General features: G+C 42.4%; 1 protein-coding gene across 2 annotated transcripts in view; it reads right to left on the bottom strand.

Annotated features, from left to right (window-relative positions):
• Positions 1 to 1,319: 1,319 nt before the first annotated feature.
• Positions 1,320 to 26,195, bottom strand: part of PKIA (cAMP-dependent protein kinase inhibitor alpha) — a 37,843-nt gene continuing 12,967 nt past the window's right edge. For both annotated transcript variants that reach the window (XM_033155465.1, XM_033155467.1), the window contains 2 exons: positions 5,713 to 5,890; positions 1,320 to 2,817 (listed from right to left, as the gene is read on the bottom strand). In XM_033155465.1, the coding sequence (XP_033011356.1) occupies positions 2,738 to 2,817; positions 5,713 to 5,863 (231 nt within the window). In that variant the 5' untranslated portion in view covers positions 5,864 to 5,890 and the 3' untranslated portion in view covers positions 1,320 to 2,737. The remainder of the gene's footprint in view (positions 2,818 to 5,712; positions 5,891 to 26,195) is intronic.

Below are 26,195 nucleotides of genomic sequence, written 5' to 3'. Positions count from 1 at the left end.
AAACAAAATTGTGGAAATGCTTCTGGAGCAAATCAAATGAGGTCGGCAGCACAATCAACTCAATGTAACCGATAAAACAGGGATGGCACACCTGTGGCCCTCTGGCAGTTGTTGAACTACAACTGGTATTATCCCGATTGGCTGGGGCTGATGGAAGTTGCAGTCCAACAACATCATGCTGTAGAACTTCCTGCTGCTCAAAATGTTGCCCGTAGGAGCTGGTCTCTCTCTCTCTCTCTCTCTCTCTCTCTCTCTCTCTCTCTCTCTCTCTCCCTCCCTCTCTCCCCCTCCCCTGATTGCAGAGTTTTGAAGACTGCAGAGAGAATTAGAAAGATAGAGACTTAATAGATGACAGAGAGGAAGGAACTCATAAGGGTGTGTGATGCAGCCTGAGACCTATACCTGCATCCCAGGTCTGTATATCCAGACTCGTCTGAGAGACTTTAACCTCTCACCCATATCTAACTCACGTTATTGGGACTCCATCCTCCTTTAATCTGTTGCTCAAAGACTTACTCAAAATTGTATACCAACCTGAGTTTTTTTCCTTCCTGTCAAGCCAACCCTACCTCTTGGATTTTCTTAAGTTGCCCACTCCTTGTTCTCCCCTGCCTTCTTTTGAGAAACATGAGGTCTACTGGGCAGAAACCTCTCAGCCTGAATATGTTTCTTCTTCCTTCCATATCTCCCATGCTACTATTGTCCACGGCTCCCACACCTTAGAATCTCTGTGATTTGCTTATAAATTCAATATACACACATACTCTATAGACTCAAGTTCTCTTTAATAGTTGGCATAAATTAATCTGTCTTGAGTGATCCCAACAATGCACATTTCCTTAAAAAAGAAGAAGTGCCCAGTCAAGCATTCCTGGCAAAAATTCTCAGCAAGCAGCAGGCACTGAATTGTTTTTCAAAAAAATTGGCCAGTGGGCTAAGATCAATCTTCCGCCTACCTTACACATGCATGTCAAATATGCATCAAGGAAGCTTTCTTAGAAACCAAACCTGTGTATCAGACTTATCACTTTTCTTGATCTCTGTCTAGTATATTTAGTGTTTTTATTTAAAAATGTATGCATACGTGATGGGAAAGACATCCTACCGTAAAATGAAAAATAAGAGAAGCAGGTCACCAGAATGGAAACCACATTTCTAATTAGGTTGTGCATGTTTAAAGTCAAACCTCAACCATAAGTGGACTGTTCGTCAATCAAAATATGATAGCTAGTCTGATAGCTAGTTAAGCAACAAGGAAAGAACCTTCTAAATAAACTAGAAGTGTAGCAGGAGTAAACTGTGCTAACGAGCCATAAACATACTGCTGGGTTTTATTTATTCAACACTAATTACTGAACTCAATACTGATTAGAGAGTTTACACATCTCACACACAAAAAACCTCTAAGTGACAACTAACCACAATATGTATATATTGTAGAAACAGCCGTGGCCACAACAGTAAAGGTTGTTTCATTAACCAACGTTCAAATTTACTAGAAAGCAAAATTACACTAGTCCTTTAGTAAAGTTTATAAACATTTAAAAAGTGCATAACATCTGAAACAAGAAGAAAACAGGACATTACTTTAAAAAATAAAATAAAGAAAACAAATTGGGATGGGATGGGAAAGGGGACTTGTGATTGCTGCCCCACTTGATTGCCACAGGAATATTCATGATTAACTCCAATCTCAGCTGCTGAGAGACAAGGTGACCCCAGTTCTAAACACTACAATAAATCTATGCTTCACTTCAGGAAACAAGTATTCTGCATCTTTCTGGGGCTTCTGCGTCATCGCTCCCAACATATTATTTCTCCTTAAAAAAAAAAAGTTGTACTGATAAGTTTGCTCTTAAAACCTCATCACTAACATCATGTTTTTTGGCTTTTTAGTGGAAAAGGCCAGTTCCCTAAGGGATGAGATTAAATAAAATATTCTGTCTGAATCTTGGATTTCCAACCATCTACAAGCAAAGTGACCCAACTGTACTGAGAAAACACAAGACACACCAGACTATACGTTAATTACATTGTATGTTCTTATAAATGAAAGAATGCAGTTTCATCAGATTAGCAGCTGATTTGATAATCTTATTATGTGCACACCCACCACACTATGCGAAAATAAAACCCTAGCCCTTTTAAAACAAGTGGTAGAAAAAAAAATCACAGTCACAGAAGTTGCCTTCATAAGCATTTTGAGAAGGGGCAGTGTGGAGCATCTAAACTGTACAATATAAAACATTGTAAGTAATAGAGCTGAAAACAGAGAAGCAGAGTTCTTAAAAAAACAAACCAACGGTGCTTCCTTTACAGGTGATTTTAATAGGTGAACACCCTCTGAAGGTCAGACAACCTCTGAAGATCACTGGAGCCATTGCCATACAATGCAATTCAAGCCTCTGGTGAGTTGAGGGCCGTTTGCTACATGATCTAGTTTGCTCTACTTCCTACGAGCATTTCATCAAGTGGTCATTGGTGGTGAGATCCATGTTGAGAGAGTCTCGAGATGAGCAAGGAAGTCTCAACCATTGCTAACAGAGGTAGAGAAAGTTCTGTCTGCTGCTACAGCCTGCTTTGCCCCTTTCAGCATTGGACCGGGCAGCTTCCAGTAACGAGGCGCATCCATTTTCATTTTCTGTTCAATCAGCTTGCTCACAAAATACCCTTTTCCCAATAGGCTTTTGCGATTCGAAAACATCCCACAGTTGCAGCTGTTGGTCAGAGTAGGATGTCAACTTTCTTGCTTTGCTGTTTCCCCCTGGGCTTCCCCAGTTTGCTCAGTGGGATTTCTCTGTGCATCTCCTTCCCCTTCTGCAAGAGAGAGAGAGAGAGGGGGGGGGAAAAAAGCCAAGCAGTGGTGAAATAGCATCCAGACCACAGAATCATAGAGTTGGACGGGATCCCCCAAGGGTAATCTAGTCCAACCCCCTACAATGCAGGAATCTCAGCTAAACCATCCATAACAGATGGCCACCCAACCTCTGCTTAAAAACCTCCGAGGAAGGAGAATCCGCAACTTCCTGAGGGAGTCTGTTCCACTGTTGAACAGCTCTTACTGTCAGAAAGTTCTTCCTGATGTTTAGCTGGAATCTCCTTTCTTGTAACTTGAAGTCATTGGTACGGGTCCTACCCTCCAGGCCAATCTAGTTTAAGCCTGCAAATTCCATGGCACTGAAAGCCATGGATGGGTGTCTGGTTTGGCTTCTTAAATAGTCAATGAGTTTAAAAAATGTGCCTGGTAACTAGCTAATTTAGAGTACATAAAGAAGATTGGAAGTTCTGTGGGTATATAGAAATGTGTTATGTACTTCACACTTGGATGTACATTGCTAGAGACATAAGCATTATGTTGAGTTATAACTGTGAAGGTCCATGCACTCATGCAACTGTGTGTGTGCCATCCAGCTTATTGCATTTAGCTGCTAGAATTATTATTATTATTTAAAAGGAGTGATGAGTGATGGGAAAACCCTTAGCTTTTTTCAGTACCATTCAGAAAAATTAAGAACACGGCATTTATGTTAAGGCAAATGGAATCCTATAGGAGGGACGAAATCTCTTTTGCACTCACATTCCAACCACTCCCCAAATATTCACTAGTGGATCTCTCCACAAGCTGTTCCCAAGAATTGGTCTCCAGAGAGCAGAGGTGGTTGCAGCCACCTCCCATACAACCTTTATTACACCAAGAAATTCCATGCTTAGGTAGAGCTGTCATAACTTGTGTCAGTTCAATAGAAACAAGTTTTTTTCAGACACAATAACACAGCCAATATTCACACCCCCACACAGGGGAAATAGCAGACAGAAATAAAATGTCCTTCTATTCCCCGCCACAGTGATAATGGCATGAAAGGGAAAGCGTTTGACCTTTGCTCCCTGCACATGCCTTCCTACCTAGAGAATCCCCATGGAGCAAGGGGGCAAATAAACCCAAGACTCGATAAGTATTGTCCCTACCGCAATTACAAGGCTACTCTGCTGCAGTGATGTGGACGGATAATGTAAAAAGGAAAATCTTTCCTGTTTCATAAGTTCATTAGTAGCAATCAGTGGATGCCAACTGCAAATGCAGTATTAGGCAAGCTTGGCAGTTTCACAGTTTTTAACTGTGTATGCTAAATACAAGCAAAATAAAACATGCCAAATTGGATCGCTCTCTAGGGTATCAGGAAATCTGAAACTAAAAGGAAATTCTGATGCAAATTTCCAATGCAAAAATTTCCAGAAACCCAAATCATTGCTCTCCTGTAGGATTTCCTGGGGTATGTTAGCTTCATGGCAGATGGTTCTGAGTTGCTAGGGTATTGTTGGAGACCGCCTTCCATCAGCTCAAGCCAACATGGCCAGTGGTCAGCGATGAGAAGAATCAATGACATTCTGCACAGCAACAGTTTCCCCAATCCTGTGCCAAGCAGACTGACTTAAGTCAGGCATGTCCAAAGTCCGTTTTGGGGGCCTAATCCGGCCCGCCGGTTGGTTTAATCCAGCCCCTGTGGCATTTTATTTCCTGGGCTAAAATCCTAAAAAAACCTCAACAACTTCAACCCTAAAAAAAAGGTCAACAACCTTGGTTGGCCCTCTGGTCGGCCCTCATGGCCCTTCACTTCATCAAGTCTGGCCCTCTTTGAAAAAAGTTTGGACACCACTGATTTAAATGGTTCTTATTAACACCATGAAACTTTATCCGTATCACAGAGCTCATGTCGACTGTGGAGATATTGGGGTGGGGGGAAGAGAACTTCCTTTGTAGAAGGTGGAAAGACTGAGTGGTATCCGACAAACTCCTTCCATCAGTGCAAGGAAATCTGCTTGTGCAATGCAACACCCCCCCTCCCCCTGTGTCCCCCCAAAATCTGTTCTGGGGGTTCTCCCAACCCTCCAGGGCAGATCTGGAGAGAGCATGAGTGGAGAGAGGAGAGGAGGGAAATCACAAACAGAAATCCTTGCACTGATAGGATGTGTTAGGATGTGTTAACTGCACCATACATTTAAAGTACTAGTATACAACTTTAACAGACATGGCTTCCCCAAAGAATCCTGGGAAATGTAGTTTGTAAAGAGTGCTGGGAGTTGTTTGGGAACTGTAGGGTCTGTGAAAGGAATAGGGGTCTGCCAACAACTCTTAGCAAGCTGTACATGGGTGTACTGTTTGAAGTGGTATAAATAGTGTTTTAAATGGATGGTGAGGGTTTAGTCTTAGCTGGTTATCAATTGGACTCCTCAAAGCACATTTTTATACATTACTCTAAACTAGGCCCACCAGCTAGACCAAAACTGACCAGTCACATAAAAGGCTAAATGACAATCCATCTGTTTTTGAAGGTGGAAGTTAGCATATTTTGTGTGGGTTGTGGTAGCCTTCACTAACACAAAAAAGCAGAGGAGACGTACTTTTTATACATATTTCAGGAACTAGTCTACTATTCTGCTATGGCCTTGCACTAGACAGCAGTACATAAAATTAACCCATATACAAGCCAGCTAAAGACTAATTTTTAATACTGTATTTTTAATTTTTTTTGTAGCCTGCTTTGGAACCTTAGGGTGAAGAGCAGGTAAGACATTTAATTTTTAAAAAAATGTAAATAAATTATTAACAATAAATGTGAAAAGCCATTAAAGCCCAGCATGTTGTTTCCATAAATGATGTCCCTTGCAGACTTATTAATGATTTTTCTTTTAACCTTTCAGATTAGTACATACCAGTTTTGTTTATATCAAGTTCTGATAACTTCAAGGATAGTTCACTAGAATTTCCACTTGCAGAGGACACAAGGATGTCGTGAATGGCATTTCTTCTCCCGGTTCTCCCAGAAGCAATGAAATCTGCATATGTAGATTCCACATCAGTCATTGCTAACCAGTATCCACATAGCAGTACCTAAGAAAAACCAAAGAAAATCAAAAGCTACATTAGGGATAATAGGAGGGCATGAAGCAAGGAGACAAATATGGAATCTTTAGATGATTTGCACAACTGGTAAGACGATTTCACACCTTGTATCATGGAAGGCTTTGGGGAAGGGATGGCTAACCTGTGTCCCTTCAGGTATTGTTGAACACCAGATCTCGTCAGCGCCAGCTCAAGGGTGATGGGAGCTGAAGGGCACCAGGTTAAAGTAAGCTGATCTAAAAATGATGTTAATCTAATAATTAACATCATTAAAAATGGTTTAGAAACTTTAGCTGGTGAAAAATGCCATGGCTGTCCATAATTTGCTAATGGGTCAGCTGCCTCTGCAGTTGCACAACATCTGGAAGGCACAATATTGCCTACCCAGAGTGTCCGGTTTATCTGACTGGCCTGAGGTTCTCAGCTAGAAAGAAGGGAACATTGGTTGGAGTCTGTTGGAGGGCTCCAGGTTAAGGAAGACTGCTTTACATCAATTCCAAATTCATAGTTGAGGAGATCTGAAATAATGATTCACGTCCATTGCTATCCCAGCCCCCTCAGCCTCCATGTCTCTCCTGCTTTCAAATGGAATCATACACCTAAAACAAGTCTGCTAACAACAGGCATTTGCCTATTTTTAGCCTTTTTACTTGTGTGCCCCCCCCGTCCCCCCCGGCAGTCTTCCTTTTAGATCAGACAAGAGACAAATAGTTACATGAGCTTTGCTGGAGCCAAGTGAACAGTTATTTGAGAAGCTGGCGGAAGGGGATTAGGTACAACATTTTATACGGGCTAAATATAGCCATATCGAATGTCTCTGAGCAGTTTTATCCACACAGGGCTTCACACCAACAGAACTTCTGAGAATGGCATGCAGCAGGGCCATCAGCCCAAACAATGACACACTAACTTTAATGCTGCAAACAAGATCTAACATAGGGCTCAAAAATTCATTAAAACAAAGCTACACACAAACACAAACACACACACCAGTAGAGAAAACGTTTCTCAATAAACTCGTTAATTCTAGCTTCCCTCACATTTCCGTAACACATATAGCTAACAGACCTCATTCTAGGGCAGAGGTAAAATAACACCCTGATTATGTGGTCCTATCATACTAATGTGTGCCTAAATTCATCACCTTTGGGCTAATGTTAGAAAGAGGTGGTAAGGTGGTGGTAGGCCTTTCATTTTTTTATTTTTATTTTACTTCTTTGCTGCTGCCTATAGAAGTGGCAAAAGGGACGCGGGTGACGCTGTGGTGTAAACCACTGAGCCTTGGGCTTGCCGATCAGAAGGTCAGCAGTTCGAATCCCTGCGACGGGGTGAGCTCTCGTTGCTCGGTCTCAGCTCCTGCCAACCTAGCAGTTTGAAAGCACGTCAAAGTGCAAGTAGATAAATAGGTACTGCTCCGGCGGGAAGGTAAACAACGTTTCTGTGCACTGCTCTGGTTTCACCAGAAGCAATATGTCATGCTGGCCACATGACCCGGACAAACCTCGGCTCCCTCGGCCAGTAAAGCGAGATGAGTGCCGCCACCCCAGAGTCGCCTGCAACTGGACTTAACTGTCAGGGCTCCTCTACCTTTAGCTTTTATAGAAGTGACAATGGCCATAACCAGGCTGGCAAAGTTTTTCTTCTTTGGTGTCTCCAGCCACCATTTTCTCCCCCTTCCCAGACTGCCTTGGGGCTGGATAGTGTCATTTGGGATGAGGATAAAGCACCAGGATGAAAGACATGGTGGCTCTTGGGAAAACTACAAATCCCTCTTATGGGAAAGGTGTGGTATGCTGTCCTCTGCAAAGTTTTAAAAGCTAGGTGACAGGGAGGAGGGAGACCCTTGCTGATCTCCCTGATAATTCTCTCCCTCCATCACCTGAATGCTTCTTTCAGCAGGGGTGGGGAACCTGCAGCCTTCCATATATTGTTGGATAGCAACTCCCAGCACCCCCGGCCAGCTTTCCCAGCAAGAGATGATGGAGTTGGAGTCCAACAACTGCTGGAGGACCACTGTTCCCCATTCCTGCCTAAAGCCTCCTAGGAAGCTAAGGGAGCACAGAGAAAGAGCGGGAAGCACAGTTCTGGCTCCTTTCAAATTGCATCTGATCCAAGAGAGAAGTGTCATCTCCATTGAACTCACCCAATGGGGCATCCTACATGGATAGCCATTATTTAAGCTTGGATATGGTTATACAGAGCTTGGGCAAAATTTAACAGCCATAAAATAACCCCCTTCTTCCTCCCCCCCCCCAAAAAAAAGAGAGAGAAAGAAATAAGGACAGATGAACTGGCATGGCTGCAATTCACTTACAGCAATAGGAAGCTTCCCTAAAACATCAGTTTTAAATATGATGCAAGGCAAAAAATAAAAAATAAAAGGCTTGTGGAGGGGGAAAAGCCGAGCATGTGAAGAGTGCGGCCTGAGGTGAGTGTCTTGAGGGTTAGGTATGTCTACATTTGGGGCCAGGGCCTGTGTTTCCACAACACTGGCTTAGACAGCTATCAGTTTCATAGGTCAAGCAGGCAAGTACTGGGGAAAACTATGTTGTCAGTTGTTTGGAGCTTCCTAGAAGGGACAGGGGAAACTGCCCTCTGTCCCACTTGAATTATTTATTGAGGCATTGACTGGCAGCTGGAGAGGAGAGGAGTTTGAGTGGTACCCTGAAGCTGTTCAAAGCTTCTTCCCAATATCTGCAGTATATGTGTGGCAGGCCCTTTCCTGCGTTGGCTCCCTGTTTCCATTTCTCTTTCCTCTTGGTTTTAATGTATGTATATGGGGGTTGTTGTCTATTTGTTTGGCTGTAAGCTGCTTTAGGTTGCCCTGGGCAAGATAAAGTGACTGACAAACATTATATTATTATTATTATAAATAATAATAATAATACTGCAGATACTTTGACTGTGAAAGGACATAACAGGTGCAAGGTGGCAGAGAGAGGGACAAGAGGGAGGAAAGTTTTTTCAAAGGTTGCATAACAGACTGCCATCTCACTAGAAGGTAGACACAATGGTAAGCGAGAACTTAATGTTCTGTTTTATCCTACTTAAAAAAAATAAATTAGCACTGAAAGAGAAAAGCTTTTGCAAATAAACAAAATGCAAGTAAAACAAAGTTGGGCTGACACTGTAGGAACAATTGCACCTGGATTTGATGATCAGACAGACAATTTCCTGCATCAAAATTTCATACTTTGATCCTTCCTTCCATGTAAACATATTTACCATTTGATATTTGTCTGATCCCTTTATCTAGGGATGATTTCCGAGACTTATGTGCAAAGCCTCTGGGTAATTGGGCAATAGACCAGCTGCAGCAAGCCACTCCTCAAAAACAAATAATAACTGGGCTCTTGGTGCTAATTTCTCATCACTCCAATGTCGTCTACTAATTATTCCCTGCCTGGCTGCTGACTTACAGCAATCTGTTAATGCAAAAAGCTTATTACAAAGCCTGTTCTCACGCACCACAGAAAACTGCATCTTGCTCTGCTGATTGCAGTAAGTTTGCTAGACAACTGATAATGATGGCATTATGTCATATTTAGTCAATTAAGCTAAAGAGTCACTTGTATATGGAGGATGGCAGAATTAGTAAGACTATGTTCTGAAATTTACCCTTTTTATTATACTAATGATTATACTGTTTCGTTAATGCAGGCACCCCCAACCTGCGGCCCTCAAGATGTTTTGGCATGATCCCTAGCTAACAGGACCAGGGGTCAGGGATGATGGGAATTGTAGTCCAAAACATCTGGAGGGCCTAAGGCTGGGGATGCCTGCGTTAATGGATGCACTGCTGTCTGTGTTTTAGGATGATGATTTAGATGTACCTGCCATAAATCTGCATCATGATAAGGTCCCAGGGTGGATGACAACAATGTAAAAATACATAAATGAAATCAGTTAAAACACTTTATCATTAGAAGAATAGGGTGGATCCTAAAAATAGATATCTTGGGTGTCAAACAGGAAATGAACAGGGAGAAACAACACTCTCTTCTGCGGATTGTGGGGATACTTATGGAGACATTTGCATGGACATCGTGGAGGTACTGGTGGGCACACAGCCCAGGGGCGTAGCAAGGTAAATTGGTACCTGGGGGCAAAAAAATTGTCACCCCCCCTCCCCCCCGAGGCATGGGAAGGTCAGGTGGTACCCGGTGCGGAAAATTTCTGGTCAGTCCCCCCCCATTGATTCCCCCCCCGCGCAAAAATGGTTTTACATTATTTCATATTTTCTTACAAAGGAATAATAACAAGTAATAATAATAATAATAAAACTTTTATTTATATCCCACCCTCCCCGGCCGAAGTCGGGTTCAGGGTGGCTAACATCAGATACATAACATTGGTATAAAATCAAACAACAATTAAATTACCTCCTAAAAACATCTCAAAATCAAATTAAAGTCTAATTAGATGGCTTTCCACAGGGTTAGGGTTGGGAACAGTAAGTGCTCCACTGAACTGAAATTTCAGCCTTCACGACATAGGAAAACAGCCAAGTAAACAGCTATTTTGGTGGAGCAGGGTCAAGATATTAACCGATATGCATGAAATTTCATATATAGCTATATAATCCCTAGTATAGTAAGATAAGACCTTTGGAGCAGGCATTTTAAAAAAAATGTTCCTTGATAATTTGTCACCCCCTCCATTATGGAACATGGGGCCGACCGCCCCCCCCCCCGCCCCCTTGCTACACCCCTGACACTGCCCCCTCTTAGGAAATTCCATAGTTAAAGTGACTACTTCATTTTAGTTCTACCCAGGCAAAGAACCCATGTAATACAGTGGCTAATAACAGGATCTGGGAAGCTATTAGTTCAAATCTCAGCTGTCTTTAACTTGACAGATCTAGCAACCAAAGTGTATGCTTTGTTTGGGGTGCCCTATGCCATGTTGCTTCTGCTTCTTCCGGAGCTTAGTCTACACTTCCAAGAAGTGCCAAAGAAAGAGCAGAGGACACTGTATAGATAAATACGGTCCAGTACCTAGAAAGAAAAACAGGAAACAAGTACTCTCACTATAATTTTTCATTTTCTCTAAGGAAACAGAAAGCCTTTAAGATCCATGAAGATCCCATAAAAACACTTTTAATTTTTCATGTAACTGCATTAGCTGGGAGTCCTAGATTTTAAAACATCTTTCCCCATAGAAAAACAAACCATTTACAATAAGTGAATTGCCTAGGGTTTCCTAAAAGCCTCATACATAATTATTGTGTGAGGAGACTAATGTAATTTAAATATAATAAAAAGATATGTCTTTTATAAATTCATGAGATTTCTTCAGCTGCAACCCTATGTCCATATTCCTGGAAGAAAGACCCACAGAGTTCAGTGGGACTTATCTCTGAGTAGACATAAATATAATTGTGGTGTTGCTCCTACCTTTATGCTTACGTAACTTAAGGTAAAGGAACCCCTGACCATTAGGTCCAGTCATGTCCGACTCTGGGGTTGTGGCACTCATCTTACTTTACTGGCCGAGGGAGCCGGTGTACAGCTTCCGGGTCATGTGGCCAGCATGACTAAGCCGCTTTTGGCGAACCAGAGCAGCGCACGGAAATGCCGGTTACCTTCCCGCCAGAGCGGTACCTATTTATCTACTTGCACTTTGATGTGCTTTTGAGGTGGGCAGGAGCAGGGACCGAACAACGGGAGCTCACCCTGTTGCAGGGATTCGAACCACTGACCTTCTGATTGGCAAGCCCTAGGCTTTGTGGTTTAACCCACAGCACCACCCGCGTCCTAACTTAGGCTGACTCAAACTCCAAACCACATGCTTAAGTGCTTGGACAACTAGAAATAAAGCTTGCTTGCCATTGGCAGAAGTGATCTCTAAGAAAATAACCAGAACATGCAATTTTATTATGAAAACTTTGCACTTTCTTGTCTTTCATGACCCAAGCTGGGGAGGGAACACAGAGCACATGCTTCATATGTACAAGATCCCAGCTTGAATTCCTGTCATTAAAAGGATCACATAGTAAATTAGTGAAATACTTCTGCCCGAGATTCAGGTGAGCCTCTACCAGCTATAAGACTAATTCATCCATTCCATGTCCCACTCCAAACAGAGCTTCAGCCAAACATGGGTCACTGAAAGTTTATAGATCTTCAAATTGCAGATTTGGGACAGAGCCATGACATGTAAGCTAATTTGTACTGAATATTTAAATTGCAGAATGTATTTACTTATTAAAAAGAAAGAACATGTTCATTTGCTGGAGTTGGCTTGAAATTCGAGGAAAATAAACCACACACCCCAAGGACTTGAAAGTCAGCGAGTTAGTTCAATAATCAACACTATGATCCAGCAGGTACATCGTTTTACTTCTTACTCAAATCTCTTTTAAAAATAGCAGTTGCTCTCATCTGACTTGGATCCCCACTTCTTCTTTTATTGAAATAGAACCTGGTGGGACCTGCTGTACAGATAAGCAAGGATGCTGTGTATCAGTTCTTGCTCTAGTGCAACACACTAAACATTTGTCCATTCTTACTGGTCCCAGCTGAGATATCATGACATCTGCAAAAGTTAACAGATGCATTTTCAGATATTGGTGCTTCTTTATGGCAAGTATTCTTACATCAGGAGCTTTCAAAGCAGCAATAAAGAGCTGAAATTGAACAGCGAAAGCTTGAAACAGAACCATTAAGGAAACAGCTTTCCAAATATTTCCAGACAGTATCCCTGTAGAAATATGAAGTAGACCCTAGTGAGAACGTGGATAGACAATTTAGTTCTTTAATATGACCCAGGTCATACTAACACACACTTTCCAAACAAGCCGATTTTCAGAACTATGCTTCTCATACAAGTATTTCAATTACTACATGGATATGAAGGTTGGGCTGCCTTGATGTCCCAAGTCAGCTGCCCCAGATAGAGCTCAATGAATGTACCTGTCAAGCAATATACATGTTTCAGTGACAAAGCAAGCATGAATTATTACTTTTAAGTGGTCACATGGAAAAAGTCAGATTTGGGTAAGCCACATATTATACACTATCGTTATATATACACAAAGATACTGCATCAAAACTTTGCAGTGTATTTAAACACATGTTGTCTTGTTCTGCATATGTATGTTAAAATGACATGCAATATTCTGGAACAGATTTAGAGATTTGTTTTGCGGATTTTTTTCTCTGTCCCAAATCAGCAATGCAGAGTTGGAGATAGAGGGGGAATCAGTAAGATACACTGCATAGATGGCAAGGCCATAAGTAGAGAATGGGCATGGATCTTTCACAGGTAATTTGCATGGATATACACACCTCTATTACCTTATGGCATGGGTAGGCAAACTAAGGCCCGGGACCCGGACCCGGCCCAATAGCCTTCTAAATCCAGCCCGTCCAGCGTGTTTTTACATGAGTAGAATGTGTGCTTTTATTTAAAATGCATCTCTGGGTTATTTGTGGGGCATAGGAGTTTGTTCTTTCCTCCCCTTCAAAATATAGTCCGGTCCTCCACAAGGTCTGAGGGACAGTGGACAGGCTCCCTGCTGAAAAAGTTTGCTGACCCCTGCCTTAAGGGATATAAACAAACAATTAAAAAAGCAGGACTGGGAAAGACCTTGATCTGCCCCAAGGCTCTGGAGCACTCTTGTCAAGAGTAAGCAATATGGCACTAGTTGGATCAACAGGAATACAGTATAAGGCAGCTTCAAATAAAATTGAGGATGAAGATATAGGAGGCTGTAGAGCTCTTCCCTACATTATATGCATAGGTTTTCAAAGATAGAGGTATTAATTTCAATCCAGCACAGGACTATATCTATCCTTAAGTGATTAAATCAGACAACGTTGCATGGAAATAGTTAAAGCAAAGCTGACAGTCAATGGTTATGTATTTTACAGTCCAGTCCTCTGACTCAAGTCTTACTATGTCCAGCGGGTTTGCTTCCTGGTAAATGTGCATAGGAATGGCTCCTCAATTAATGTATGTCAAGAGAGCTGGTAAATGCAAGAAAAGAGCTTGTTTCTCCTCCATCCCACCCTTTTTGCTAGGATGGGGAACCTGTGACATCTCAAGTGTTGTTAAACCAATGAGCCTCAACTAGCATGGTGGGTGGTAGGGATCGTGGAAATGGTAGCTCAAACACAGCTCCCTATCCCTGCCTTTCTGTGTCATTAACCTATCCCCGAACCCATCATTTCCAAGCTATTTTCCTTCCTAGCCCTCAGCTCTCTGTTGGAGGCTTTCAAAGGATTACAAAACTGAAGCCTTCTGCAGATGACCCATCAGCAGTGGTAAAAAAATTAATGATTGGTGACAAAATAGGGTTTTAAGCAAGGGGTGTGAATATACCTTTAAGCAAGGTTGTGCATGTTTGTGCGATACTGTTTTATATGAGACAAAATTAATTCACATGGAGGAAATACTCAGGAAATTAACAGAGGATGTGGACAGTAATGATATTATCCTCTAATAATGTTTCAGAACCTACGGCATTTTTTCCGGGGGGTGGGGTGGATCTCTGCAGCCTCTTCTATATGAAATGCAAAATGATTCAGCTGGAATGGGTGATCTATCAGCTGAATAATACCCCTAAGGGCTTTACGGTAACTGTCATAGCCCTAAGAAAGGGCTTATGCACCTTATATAGAAGATTCCTGTTTAAGGAATGAAACAGCTGACAGTCAAGGAATGCCCATTGTAGCTTTCATTTAATTTGCTTGGTCCTAAAATGGCATATGAACAACCAAGTTTTAGAATGTGCTGAATTTGTTTATTTTCTTTTTAAATTTTAAACCAATGAGAAATAAACACGAGTGATCAATCATTTTTCATGTATTATTTTTTAATATCATTTTAAGCAGCAAATTATATAATCGGAAGAACTCCCAAGTCTGGTGATTTGCTCCATTTTGATTTGAATCTGCTCACAGAGCTGAACCCAAAACAACACTACCCATACACAAAGGGAAGATCTTAACAGGAAGAATAATTAGAATATATCAATTAGAAAAGGGCCCTGGGCAAAGTGGGGGAAAACCCAAATAGCCAGAAACAAAGAAACAAACCAAAACAGTCACATACACAAAAGATTCAATGACATGAAATATAAACTAAGGGAGTGTGCAGACTGATGATCAGGATTATAATAGAGTACCTTGGAAAAAAGAACAGAGGAAGAGAGACTTAGAATTAGAGTGTTGGAAGGGACCACAAAGGTAATCTATTCCAAATCACTACAATGCAAGAATCTTTCATCCAATGTGGGGTTCGAATCCATGACCCTGAGATTAACAGTCTCATGCTCTACCAAATGAGCTATCCCAGGTAGTTCTGTTGTGCATCTGTTGTGCACAAATGAAGCCATAAACACAGCACTTTCTACTCTTTTCATTTGCATTGCTGCAAGCTTTGTTATTTAGGAATGGGAAAAGATAACAGGATTAAACCAGATGTGCTACCGAACTGTCATCCAAAACTTCATTCACCGGAAAGTCCACAAAACCCAGTATGATTGTACAGCTGTCAGAAAGATTCCTTTTCATTGAAGCTTATGAGAGAACATTTGAGGGAGATACAGTTTCATGGGCATGGAGGGCAAGGGCATAGATGAAGCTCTGTTTGCTAAATAAATATCTTCAAACATGGAACCTATTTGGGCCACCCATTTTGGTGCTGAAATTAGCACAACCATCCTACTTGGCTTGCTGCTTCTGGGCTTGCGATGGAATGTAGGTCATATTCGTTCTGCTAGACTGGATGCTGTCTGAGCTTATAAAAGAGCTGTCACACCAAATGGTCCATCTAGCCCAGTATCAGCAGCATCTCCCCACGGCATCAACATGAAGGAATTCCCATCATTGCCAAATGAAATCAATGAACCCGGTCCATTAATGCATGATGAGGACATTAGTGACAGCTAAGCTGTGTATCTCCCCATTTCTCATTCCATCCCACCAATAAGAGGACAACTCCTTTCTCACCACCATCAGATAAGCCAGGACCCAATTCTTCAAGAAAGTCCTGAGGAGCAACACTCTTAAGTGTTACTCCTCCAATGGGCAATGCCTGCAGACAACAGATATCAGAAACCTTCTTAACCAGGAATCATAGATTGCCCTCTACTAAAAAACAAAAACAAAGCAAAACTGTAAAAACATAGAGGATTTTACTCATTTGGAAGGCAAGCAGGCAATTCATAATAAGGCACTAATAAATGTGGAGACATTTGTGAAAGTAGCTTAACAGCTCAGCAATCCTCTGGATTCACAAATCACTAGGCTTTTAAAATGATGACCAGTGCTGTCCTTTTTAAGTGTTGGGCAGCACTTTTTGTATGCTAGAAAACTTATGGCAGCAGATGAAAGAACACACACAAAATAGGTGGTGCTTTCTGAGAAAGTGGGAAGAACCACTTTGGATCCCATAGGAAGACATCTTATACCAAATAAAAAAAAAATCCTTCCAGTAGCACCTTAGAGACCAACTAAGTTTGTTACTGGTATGAGCTTTCGTGTCATACAAATAACAAACTTAGTTGGTCTCTGAGGTGCTACTGGATTATTATTATTTTGTTTAGACTAAGGCAGACCAACACGGCTACCTACCTATATCTTATACCAAGTCAAACTAGCCCAGTGTTGTCTACTCTGATGTGCAGTGCCTGTCCAGGGTCTACCATATTCCCTGGTACCTGAACCTTTGAAATAAAAGATGTCAGATATTGAGCCTAGGACCTCCTGAAGGCAAGCTACATCCACCCCTAATGGCATTTTACCCACTTGCTGCAACTAGCCCCACTTGCAATTGGGAAACACAAAAAAGCAGGTGTATGGAGGAGGACGACCACCACCAGGATAGTTTTCAGCAGGACTACAACAAAGGGTTTCCTAAGCTGATTGGGAGAAGGGCATAAGCCCAGAAGTAGAATATCTGCTCTCCATGTAGAAGATCCCAGGTTCTATTCCCAACATCTCCTGACAAGGCAGGAAAAACAAATTTGACTAAAGTCCTAGAGAATAGCTGCCAGTCAGAGCGAGATGGACAAATGGTCTGACTCAGCATAAGACAGCTTCCTGTATGTACAGATAGAAGAAATACATAAAGAATACCTGCTCAGAGAGGCTTATGCCTCACTTGAACATTTGTCTTTAGAACAAACAGCTTGCTTGTCACTTATCTACACACCTGTATCCTGCACATTCTATTAAAACTGAAGACAGTGGGATTTTGTTTTGTTTTTTCCACCAGCTAGGGTAAAGTCTAAGCCTCTCCACTTCTTCTGTTATGCAACTATGCAGCCTAATTAAGACAATTATTATTTCACCAGCCTTTTTAGGTCCGTTTCCAGCAGAAATAAGTTTACCAATTCATTATTACACGGATCATTAAAGTTCCCACCGCAGTGGTGGACACAGACCAGCCTGAAAATATATGTGCACCAGTTGAAAAACACAGGCAAAAACTGAAGGCAGCTGGTCTTACCATAATTATGTCATCCTATCTTCCGGCAAGCGACTCAACATACTGCAAACTTATATATAGAATTTATAACAGCTTAACTATTGCAACATCCCAAGAATCTTGGGAATTATGGGTGGTATCCCATGTTTTCTGTTCCCTGATGGAAGGAATCTACCAGCAGAACAGGGGAGGGAGGAAATTTCTGTTTATTCCCCTTCCTCCCACATACTCCTAAATCTGCTCCAGAGTCAATGAGGGAAGGTGCATGGAATCACCAGGAATTCCCCCACACTGTTGACCAGTTCCTTCCTATAGCTTTGTGAGGATGGATACAATGCTCTGTTAAGAGACCCCTAGCTCAAATTTCCAGGGCAAAAGGAATATTAAAACCACCAGTACGTGTCTGTACTACTGAGGTAATAATTCTAAGCACAGGCATGGAGTAGAGTGTCAGAATACATCTTTTTCTCTGGGATACTTTCAGCATGGCAAAAATGAAACAAATCAGCTTCTCTAATGACACTTCCATGCAGAGTTTATTTCATGCTCACATATGACTAACTACTTGTCAGAAGTGCCATCCCCCCAGGGTGTTTTATCTTGTTGCTCGATATACCCACAGAAGAAAATTGGCCTCTATGCCGCTCCGCAACCGATCAACCTGAAACCGATTTCAGATGTGCAGAACATTTTTAGCCTTCCACTGTCAGGGGCTCAAAATAAATAATGCAGATACAACATGGTGTTGCAAATTAACAGCCAACGTCTTCACAACCTGCTGCTGGTGCTAGATATTGTATTCCTGCCTGTCTGCTACATCGGGCTATTTTGCTTTTTTTGATTGCCGTCAAAAAGGTCTCTGTATTGAGCTACTTTCTAAGTCCTGGCAGTTAAGATGGAACTTCTGCTAGATGGAAAGAATAGCACAGTGTTAGGGCAGCTGTTGTAGCTCTGGCAAGCATGCAAAGGCCTTTTCTTCCCTTCCTCCAGCCCTGGACTCTGGCTGCCAAGATGGATGACTGAATGTACCTTCCCATTTAGAGGCTACGAGTAAAAGATCAGTGCCTCTTAGGAACAAGCATGCTCCTGACAGCATTGTGGACCACATGGAAATTATTAATACTGTAATGCACATACCACTCATCTGGAAGTACTGAGTATTGGGCAGCATGAGAACATTGGAAGCTGCCTGATGAATCAGACCACTGGTCCACCTAAGCTCCGTACGGTCTACACCAGGGATGGAGAACCTTATTCTCAAGAGCCAAATGTAGCCCTTTCTATCTGCCCTCAGGACGCCACCCTTTCAGGCCACATCAGACCTGCTCCATACCCTCTTTGCAGGCTGTTGCCTGGCTGAAATGGCCCTTGCTTGCCTGGATTAAAAGGCATGGTGGATGTACAAACATCTGCCATCAAACAGCAGCAGCCAGCATAGTTGCAGCAGCCTAGGCAGCTAGTTAGTGGGGCAGTGTTGTTGTATACTTGTACGTTAGCAGCGGATGAACCGAGTGCTTTGCCAATAGAACTAAAAATCCAGTCGCTCGTCCTCACTGTCTGGTTGTGTTTGGGACAAGGCCAAGAAAGTCCACCATGATAATCTACGTTCAGAACTCAGTTATCATTGAGCTACTGGGAGGTTGTAGGAGGTGGGCAGGGTTCCATTCGAATAAGGCAAGTCTGTTTATACACTTTAAAAGGTTCTCGCTTTAGGGGGATCTGAAATGCTACTAGCCCCCTTCTGCACCTCCACTTTGGTCAGGTGCATGAAGCACCGAAGGAGATTGTTTGCTACATCTATAAGAGGATCTGGCAGTTCTTATATAGACGTTAGAATGTGCCCAGTAAGGATAGTTAGGGGCTGCTTCATTTGCAACCCAAATACGTCTATGCACTGCCGCAAGTGATTGGCCTTTCATAATCATGGCTGCCTGCCAGAGCTACACCTCCAATGCAACTGAACTCACTTTGTAACATTTGCCTTGATATACTGAGACACCTGTCCCTTCTGTTGTCCCACATTGCAGTGATGCAGAAAAGGGCTGTAGCTGAGTGGCAGAGTACATTATTCGCATGCAAAAGTCTCCAGGTTCAATCTGCAGCATCTGTAGGAAGGATTAGGAGTTGCCCATGTCTTAACCTTTGAAGGGCTACTTCTAGTCAGTTCTAGCCAATACTGAGCCAGATAGACCAATGGTCCGAGGCAGCTCAACTATGCTCCTTTCTGTGTTTCTGCATTAGCCTACTGAAAAATGTATGGCAGGACCGTAGCATTCAGAAGCTGCAGGAAAATCAATCCTTTCTCTTCACTTGAATGTTTCCAACAGCAAACACTGCTGAGCTCTCACAGCGCTGTGTGGTCAAGTGTGTGATTAAGCACAATTATATCCAGGAATATTCTCTGTAGTATTCACAGCAACTACCAAAGCAGGCCTATTGATTCATCTCTCATGCACATATAACACCATTTAGCTGCAAGCAAACAAGAGGATGCAAATCTTGGCTGAGAGCCCCACTGAAATCAGTGTGACTCCCCCTCCCCCACTTTATCATTACATTTATATCTCACCTTTCATCTAAGTAGTTCAAGATGGCTTACGTGGTTCTCCCCTCTCCCCATTTTATCCTTACAACAACCCTGAAAGGTGAGAGACTGACTCGTCCAAAGGCCACCCAGTGAGCTTCGTGGCTGAGTGGAGATTTGAACCCTGATGTGCAAGGTCCAAGTCAAACTTTCTACCCACTGAACCACACTGACTCACTTGAGTAAACATGTATAAAAATCAGTCTGCAAAGAGTAATCAACCATTAGGGTGAATTATGAGCAATATTAACTATGCATTCCACATATTAATTTCCATGTGCATTATATTTCACACATTTACTTCTAGAGTATATTTCATATATTAATTTACTCATGGAGTATATTGTTTCTGTCTTGCACCGAAAGGAAAGGAGAAGAGAAAACACACGCCCATCATAAAAGCTTTTCTACTGCAAGAAAGATACTGAATGGGACCTTGCTTGGCACACGTGCTTCTTCCTCACTACAGAACTACCGGTATTCGAGGAGCAGCTTTGTTTGAAGTGGCTCCCATTCAGAAAAGGAAAAGGGTGGCACAAACAAGCCCACATAGATGTAACTTTTTAAAGGGCAGCAAATCCAACTGCTGAATTAATTGGCGTTTGTACAACTGGGTACCATTTGAGCTGAAAGATATACATTTGCATTAAGCTCTACAGGAGTCCAACATCACATGAACAGCATGATGTGGGAATGTGTGTGTGTGTGTGTGTGTGTCTCCTGTAAAAACTGAAGGCCAAAGTTTAATGGAACTACATTGGGTTGTGTTCAATGTAGTGCTAAGGGGATTGTTCCACCAGTGCAAGCGTTTCTTCAAGCCCAGCACAATGATCTCCCCTCCCCTCCCCCTGTATGCTTTCCCAGGGATTCTCCAGGCCCTCTGGGGCAGATCTGAGAAGGGTGCAGAGGGACATGGTGGGGAGAGGACGGGGAGAAAGTCCTGCTCTGCCAGTGGGAAAGCTGGCTTCTGCTGGTGTATGTAGCCCCTTGCAATGTGATCACCATATGCCCTAAAGTAAAGGCTGGTTGCTTTCTCATCCTTTGCACAACCTTCCCCTGAAACACGGTTCTGCTCTTCGGATATTTCCACCAGCAAATGAGAGGGAGAGCCAATTTTCACCTATTATCCCATTCCTTTGAAGGCCCTTTTACTCCTGACAATCTGCTCTGGAAGGTAGGGCCCCATCTAGAACAGCACTAGAAGACAGTGGAAGGATCGGCAGAAATGGCCTCTCCGCAATGTGAACCCCCACTGGATCTGAATCCCATCTGTGAATGGAAGGAGCCCTTCTGTCTGCAGGTGTCTAGTTAGAACCCAAACCACCATTTATTACATTTATACCCAGCCTTTCTTACACGATGGAACTCAGGCTGCTGTGCTCAGCTGGTCTCCCATTTGGGGACTGAAAAGAGCCAGATCTGCTTGGCTTCAGTACAGTAACTGTGTACTTTCACAACACAGAGATTGTAGCACCAGCTGGAAACTGATCAATATTTGTTACTGAATAAAACTAACATTTCAATCAAATAAAATCTCCTTGCATCCTAGTGAAATTCCTTTGACACATCATTAAAAATAGGCAATGGCAATAGAAAAAAAAAAGAAAAAAGCTAGGGAAGTCCATACTAGCTAGACTTGGGCATCTCAAGGTGCCAGTACTTATCACTCTACTTTAAAGATCACTTGTGGTGAACAAGGTCTTCTAAAAACACAAACACAGGCTGTAGGGAAGTTGGCATATGGAATGTAGCCAAAGGAAAAACAAATCTTGAGTTTAACAGCTGGAGACTTGCACAGATCCAAGCCCTACACACTATTTATTCCTGGAGGAAGCTATGCTGTCTTAAAGACTAGCACAGTGCATGGGGGCTGGCTGCCTGCTTCCCCCATACCCAGCTTGTATTTCCTGCAAAGATGACTTGGGAACTGGTCCCCTGCAGATAGCGTCAGTTAGAGGATTCTAGGAGTTACTGGCTGAATCACTACAGGCTGAAAATACTATTGCTGAAATCCACCTAGGAGAAGATGATTAGAGCTACCCTGCTGTCAATGGATCCCAGTGCCACCTGCTGAAGTTCTCTCTTGCTATGAGTGCTGCTGCCTATATTGTTGATCTCTTGGTGATCTACTGTTGTTAGCTGAATAAACAACACTGCTTGCACATGGCTTATGAGTGGGTGTGTATTGTGGGAAGGCTGCTACTCATGGACATCCAAACTAGAGTCCCAGAATGTAATATAAGAATATCCCCTAGATACTGAACCTGGCCCCGAATGCTGACTCAAGGGTTACACAATACAGTACACTGGAACAGGTTCCAACAGCAAAAACTCAAGTACCCATATTATTTTTAGTCTGTGTTACTGCCCTCTCTCAAAAAAGACTGAAAAAGCATAAATCAGACACTCAAATGAGAAGCTAGATTAATGTGCTGAGATGACCACACATGCAACAAATATCTAGGAGTAGTTGAGACTAAATATTGGGCCTGGTGATACTGTTATACTGCTGCTAAATGTGAAATCAAAAACAGCTTGCATGACAGCACTATTTTTATCCTTTATGACATATACACTACACAACTCTGCCATTAAACTGATCTGCACAAACAGGCTAGTTAACAGCCTATAAGTGGGATCGCAGGAAGGCACAATTTGCTCCAAAAGGAGAGCTATAGATAAATGTGGCATTTAGGCCAGATTGGACGTAAGATTAAATATGTGGCTTTTCCTTTGCAAGCATGGGTTGAATTTAGTCAGGTACTCTAAAAGACTCACAAGAATAATGTGGTCACACCACTATATGCCTCTGAAGCACTATGGGTGAACAAATGGGAATTCCTCGCCCAGAGGAAATGTTTCCAGAGAAGTATTATCTTTAAAATTGGGAACTATCAAAAAAGGGATTGTGACCAAAGGGTTGATGTTCTCTCCAATATAGGCAGAGCTCAAATGAGTTATGAGGGCCACAGACCTAAAAAACAATACGGAAATCAGAAAACAATGCAAATGAATCTTACTCCCCTACATCACTTAGGACTGAGGCAGGACATACTTATGACATGTGGAAAATACTGTCTCCCTCCCCACACCAAATCTTAAAATGACCCCCCCCAAGAGGGCTCATACACACTTCCACTTGCCCTTTGCCTAGAAAGCAGGAGATTTTCCGCTTGCCCCGTGCTTTCTAGGCCATGGGTCTGAGCAGTTTTGCCTTTGCCCCGCTTTCCCCCATAAAACACTCTCTTTAGTGATAAATCAGAACAAATGACAATCTGCAGAAACCTGATAGTTGCTTGTTTCAACTTAGTGCTAAAGACTGGGTTGCCTTTCATCTCAGAAATGGAAGTGCCAAAGCTGAAACATTTGTAAAGGCTCTGGGATGATGTGACATAAAATAAGTGTCTACGATATGAACAGTGGAAGACAAAATGATTGCAGTTGATATTCAGCTAAAATGTTTCTAAATACAGTGTTGCCTAACAGTGAGTAGGTCACCCATTCTCCCTTCAAATAATGGAACCTGCATTTGTGACCGTTCATGCCAAATGCGCCCCACCAGCCCCATCAACTGTGCCTGCCAGACCTGACATTGCCGGCCCATTTTTTGCATCTGTCGCCAGTAGCTCTTCCATGCCCTCTTGCTACTGCATTCCTTAACATTAACACCACATTATGATACTGCATGATTCATGCCCTTGATCATGCCATGGAGCTTTGTAATGCAGCATGTGTTGAGAATAATATAACCCTCCCCCCCCATGTAATTCATGTTGCTTTCACATCTTACATGCCCACACTGACAACAGTTATCAACAATGAACAACATATTTCTTTGACGGGTCACTGTGAAGCATACAAGAGCACTATATTCTTGTTGGAATTTTCTACTGTTATTCTGTTTGACCATCCAAGCACTTCCAGCACTAGAACTCGCCTGTAGAAACTATTACAAAGGGAGGTTACTTAAAATTCTGAGCCGAAGCTTGTTGTTCATTCAATCTTTTTTCCATGTGTACTCTCAACCCACTTTTTCTTCCAAAGAGAGACTGAAATTTCTACATGCTCTAATTCTTCTATGATTTAATGAGTGTCGCTCTATTTTCTGTTTGACTGTTGCCAAGCCTTCCCTCATCCACTCTCATCTAGCAAGTGCACCACACAAGGCTGGAAAGGGGTGAGGGGAAACACCCCATTACCAAAAAGAAAGGACAGATTTCTCAATGGAAGCACTTTGTTGCATACTTGTTATGCGGTAGAATATAGAAGAACAAGCCTTACTGAGAAAACAGCAGCATGGCTTCCGTAGAACCGTGTTTCGGCAATAGCGTACAGCTACTTGACGGCATATACAGTCATGAGACAGGAAGACATGTACACTTGGGTTATACAAATTCCTTATCATAGGCTCATGGTTGGGATAAGGGGATGAGTTCTCTTATCAGAGCCAACCTTTCCACCAAGCAGCCATTTTGATAGGAGGATTCAACAGTGCTTAGTTAAAGGAATTTGCTCCCCCAAGAAGTGGTGATGACCACCAATTTGGATGGCTTTAAGAGATTCATCAGCTGAGTATCAGTTGCTAGGAATCACAAGTGGGCAAAGTGCTGTTGCACTCTGGTCCTGCTTTGTGGGCTTTGCTTTAGGCATCTGGTTAGCCACTGTGAGAACAGGATGCTGGACTAGATGGGCCACTGGCCTGCTCCATCTGGCTCTTCTTGTGTTCTTCGTATTCCCAAGGGTCCCTTTCCTGCCTCTGACCTCCACTTCTATTGGCTTGTACAGATGCAACACCACAGCAGCAGGAGACAAGGCTTGAAGGATCACATTCCCTCTTCTCTGTACGCTTCAGCTTGGCTCACCCATGGCTATTTAGAATGACCACACCAAAGTTAATCACAGGTAAACACTAACTAGGGCAGTGTTTTTCAACCACTGTTCCGCGGCACACTAGGGTGCCGCGAGATGTTGCCTGGTGTGCCGTGGGAAAATTACTTTATATATAGTCAATATAGGCACAGAGTTAATTTTTTTAACATTTTCTAATGGTGGTGTGCCTCGTGATTTTTTTCATGAAACAAGTGTGCCTTTGCCCAAAAAAGGTTGAAAAACACTGAACTAGGGTTTGCTCCTTTCCAGGATTTGAAGCCTATTACTCCTAGAAGAAAAGGGTGTTACAAGCGACAAAAGCTGATGACTGATATTACTGTGGAATAAGATGAGCCATAAATGTTCTCTATGAAAAGAATCAACACGGTGACAACTAATATTGACACAATTCATCGTCTACCAAGAGTGGTTTGTCTAATTAGAATGTCTATAACATTTTATTGGATCAAGTGTTAAGTGTGTAAAGTCGGAGAATTATTCCTGCTCAACCAGTGGAGTTCGTTCAGTAATCAGACATGGTCATCACAAACAACTGAAAACTTGGGGGTATAGTCTGCCTGTCATTTATTTTAGCAAGACTAGACTTAAGTTATTTACGTGGAATTGCAGACAGGCCATCAATAAACATGACAGCCTCAATAGAACCTTTCCATCCCACCATCAGCAATACTCATAGCAGCAGCAGTGGAAACCGTATGCACGCAAGTCAACAGTATTCAGCATTTCCTTCTGCACGAAGCTCCCCCTAGAGAGGCAACCAGTCTAGATAAATTAAAATTAGCTCTTGAAGCTAATTTTGCATCTTTAACCAAACCATTACAGGAAATAAATATCCTCCACTGTGCAGAGAACTGCAGCCTTAGGAATCTCAAGAGCTTTAAAAACCTTGGAAGGGACGATAGAAACACCCTCCAGTGATAGAAAGGGAAAACTCCGGACGACAGTATCACTATAATACAGCGTAAGTAAAAACTATATGCTAAAACTGCAGATTAAAATATATGTCAACTTTACATGTCTGGGTAGGCTAGCCTAAACAAGAGCACTTTTAGGAGGCACCAAAAAGAGTACAAGGCATCACAGCAAAAGATGCTTGACTGAGGAATCAATACATTTGGAACATTTACAAACCAGGAGATTGCAATGTCATATTGCATCATGCAACCATAACAAACGTCATCAAGGCAGCTTTTTTATTATAGGCTGGGGTTACCAACTTGGCGCCCAAGTCTTTCATTGGTGGTTCCAGGCAGGGGACCAGACTGAGTTTTCGTGACTTGCCCTCCTAGAAATAAAGTTAGTAAGCAAAATGTACAGGTACCCTTCTAAGCAATTTCTGTGAAATGATGCAGCCTGACTGCTCATGCCTTTCAGTGTTTTTAG

The sequence above is a fragment of the Lacerta agilis genome, chromosome 7 (assembly GCF_009819535.1).
Source record: "Lacerta agilis isolate rLacAgi1 chromosome 7, rLacAgi1.pri, whole genome shotgun sequence".
Lineage (NCBI taxonomy): Eukaryota > Metazoa > Chordata > Lepidosauria > Squamata > Lacertidae > Lacerta > Lacerta agilis.
This window is presented reverse-complemented; position numbering and strand designations above follow the sequence as displayed.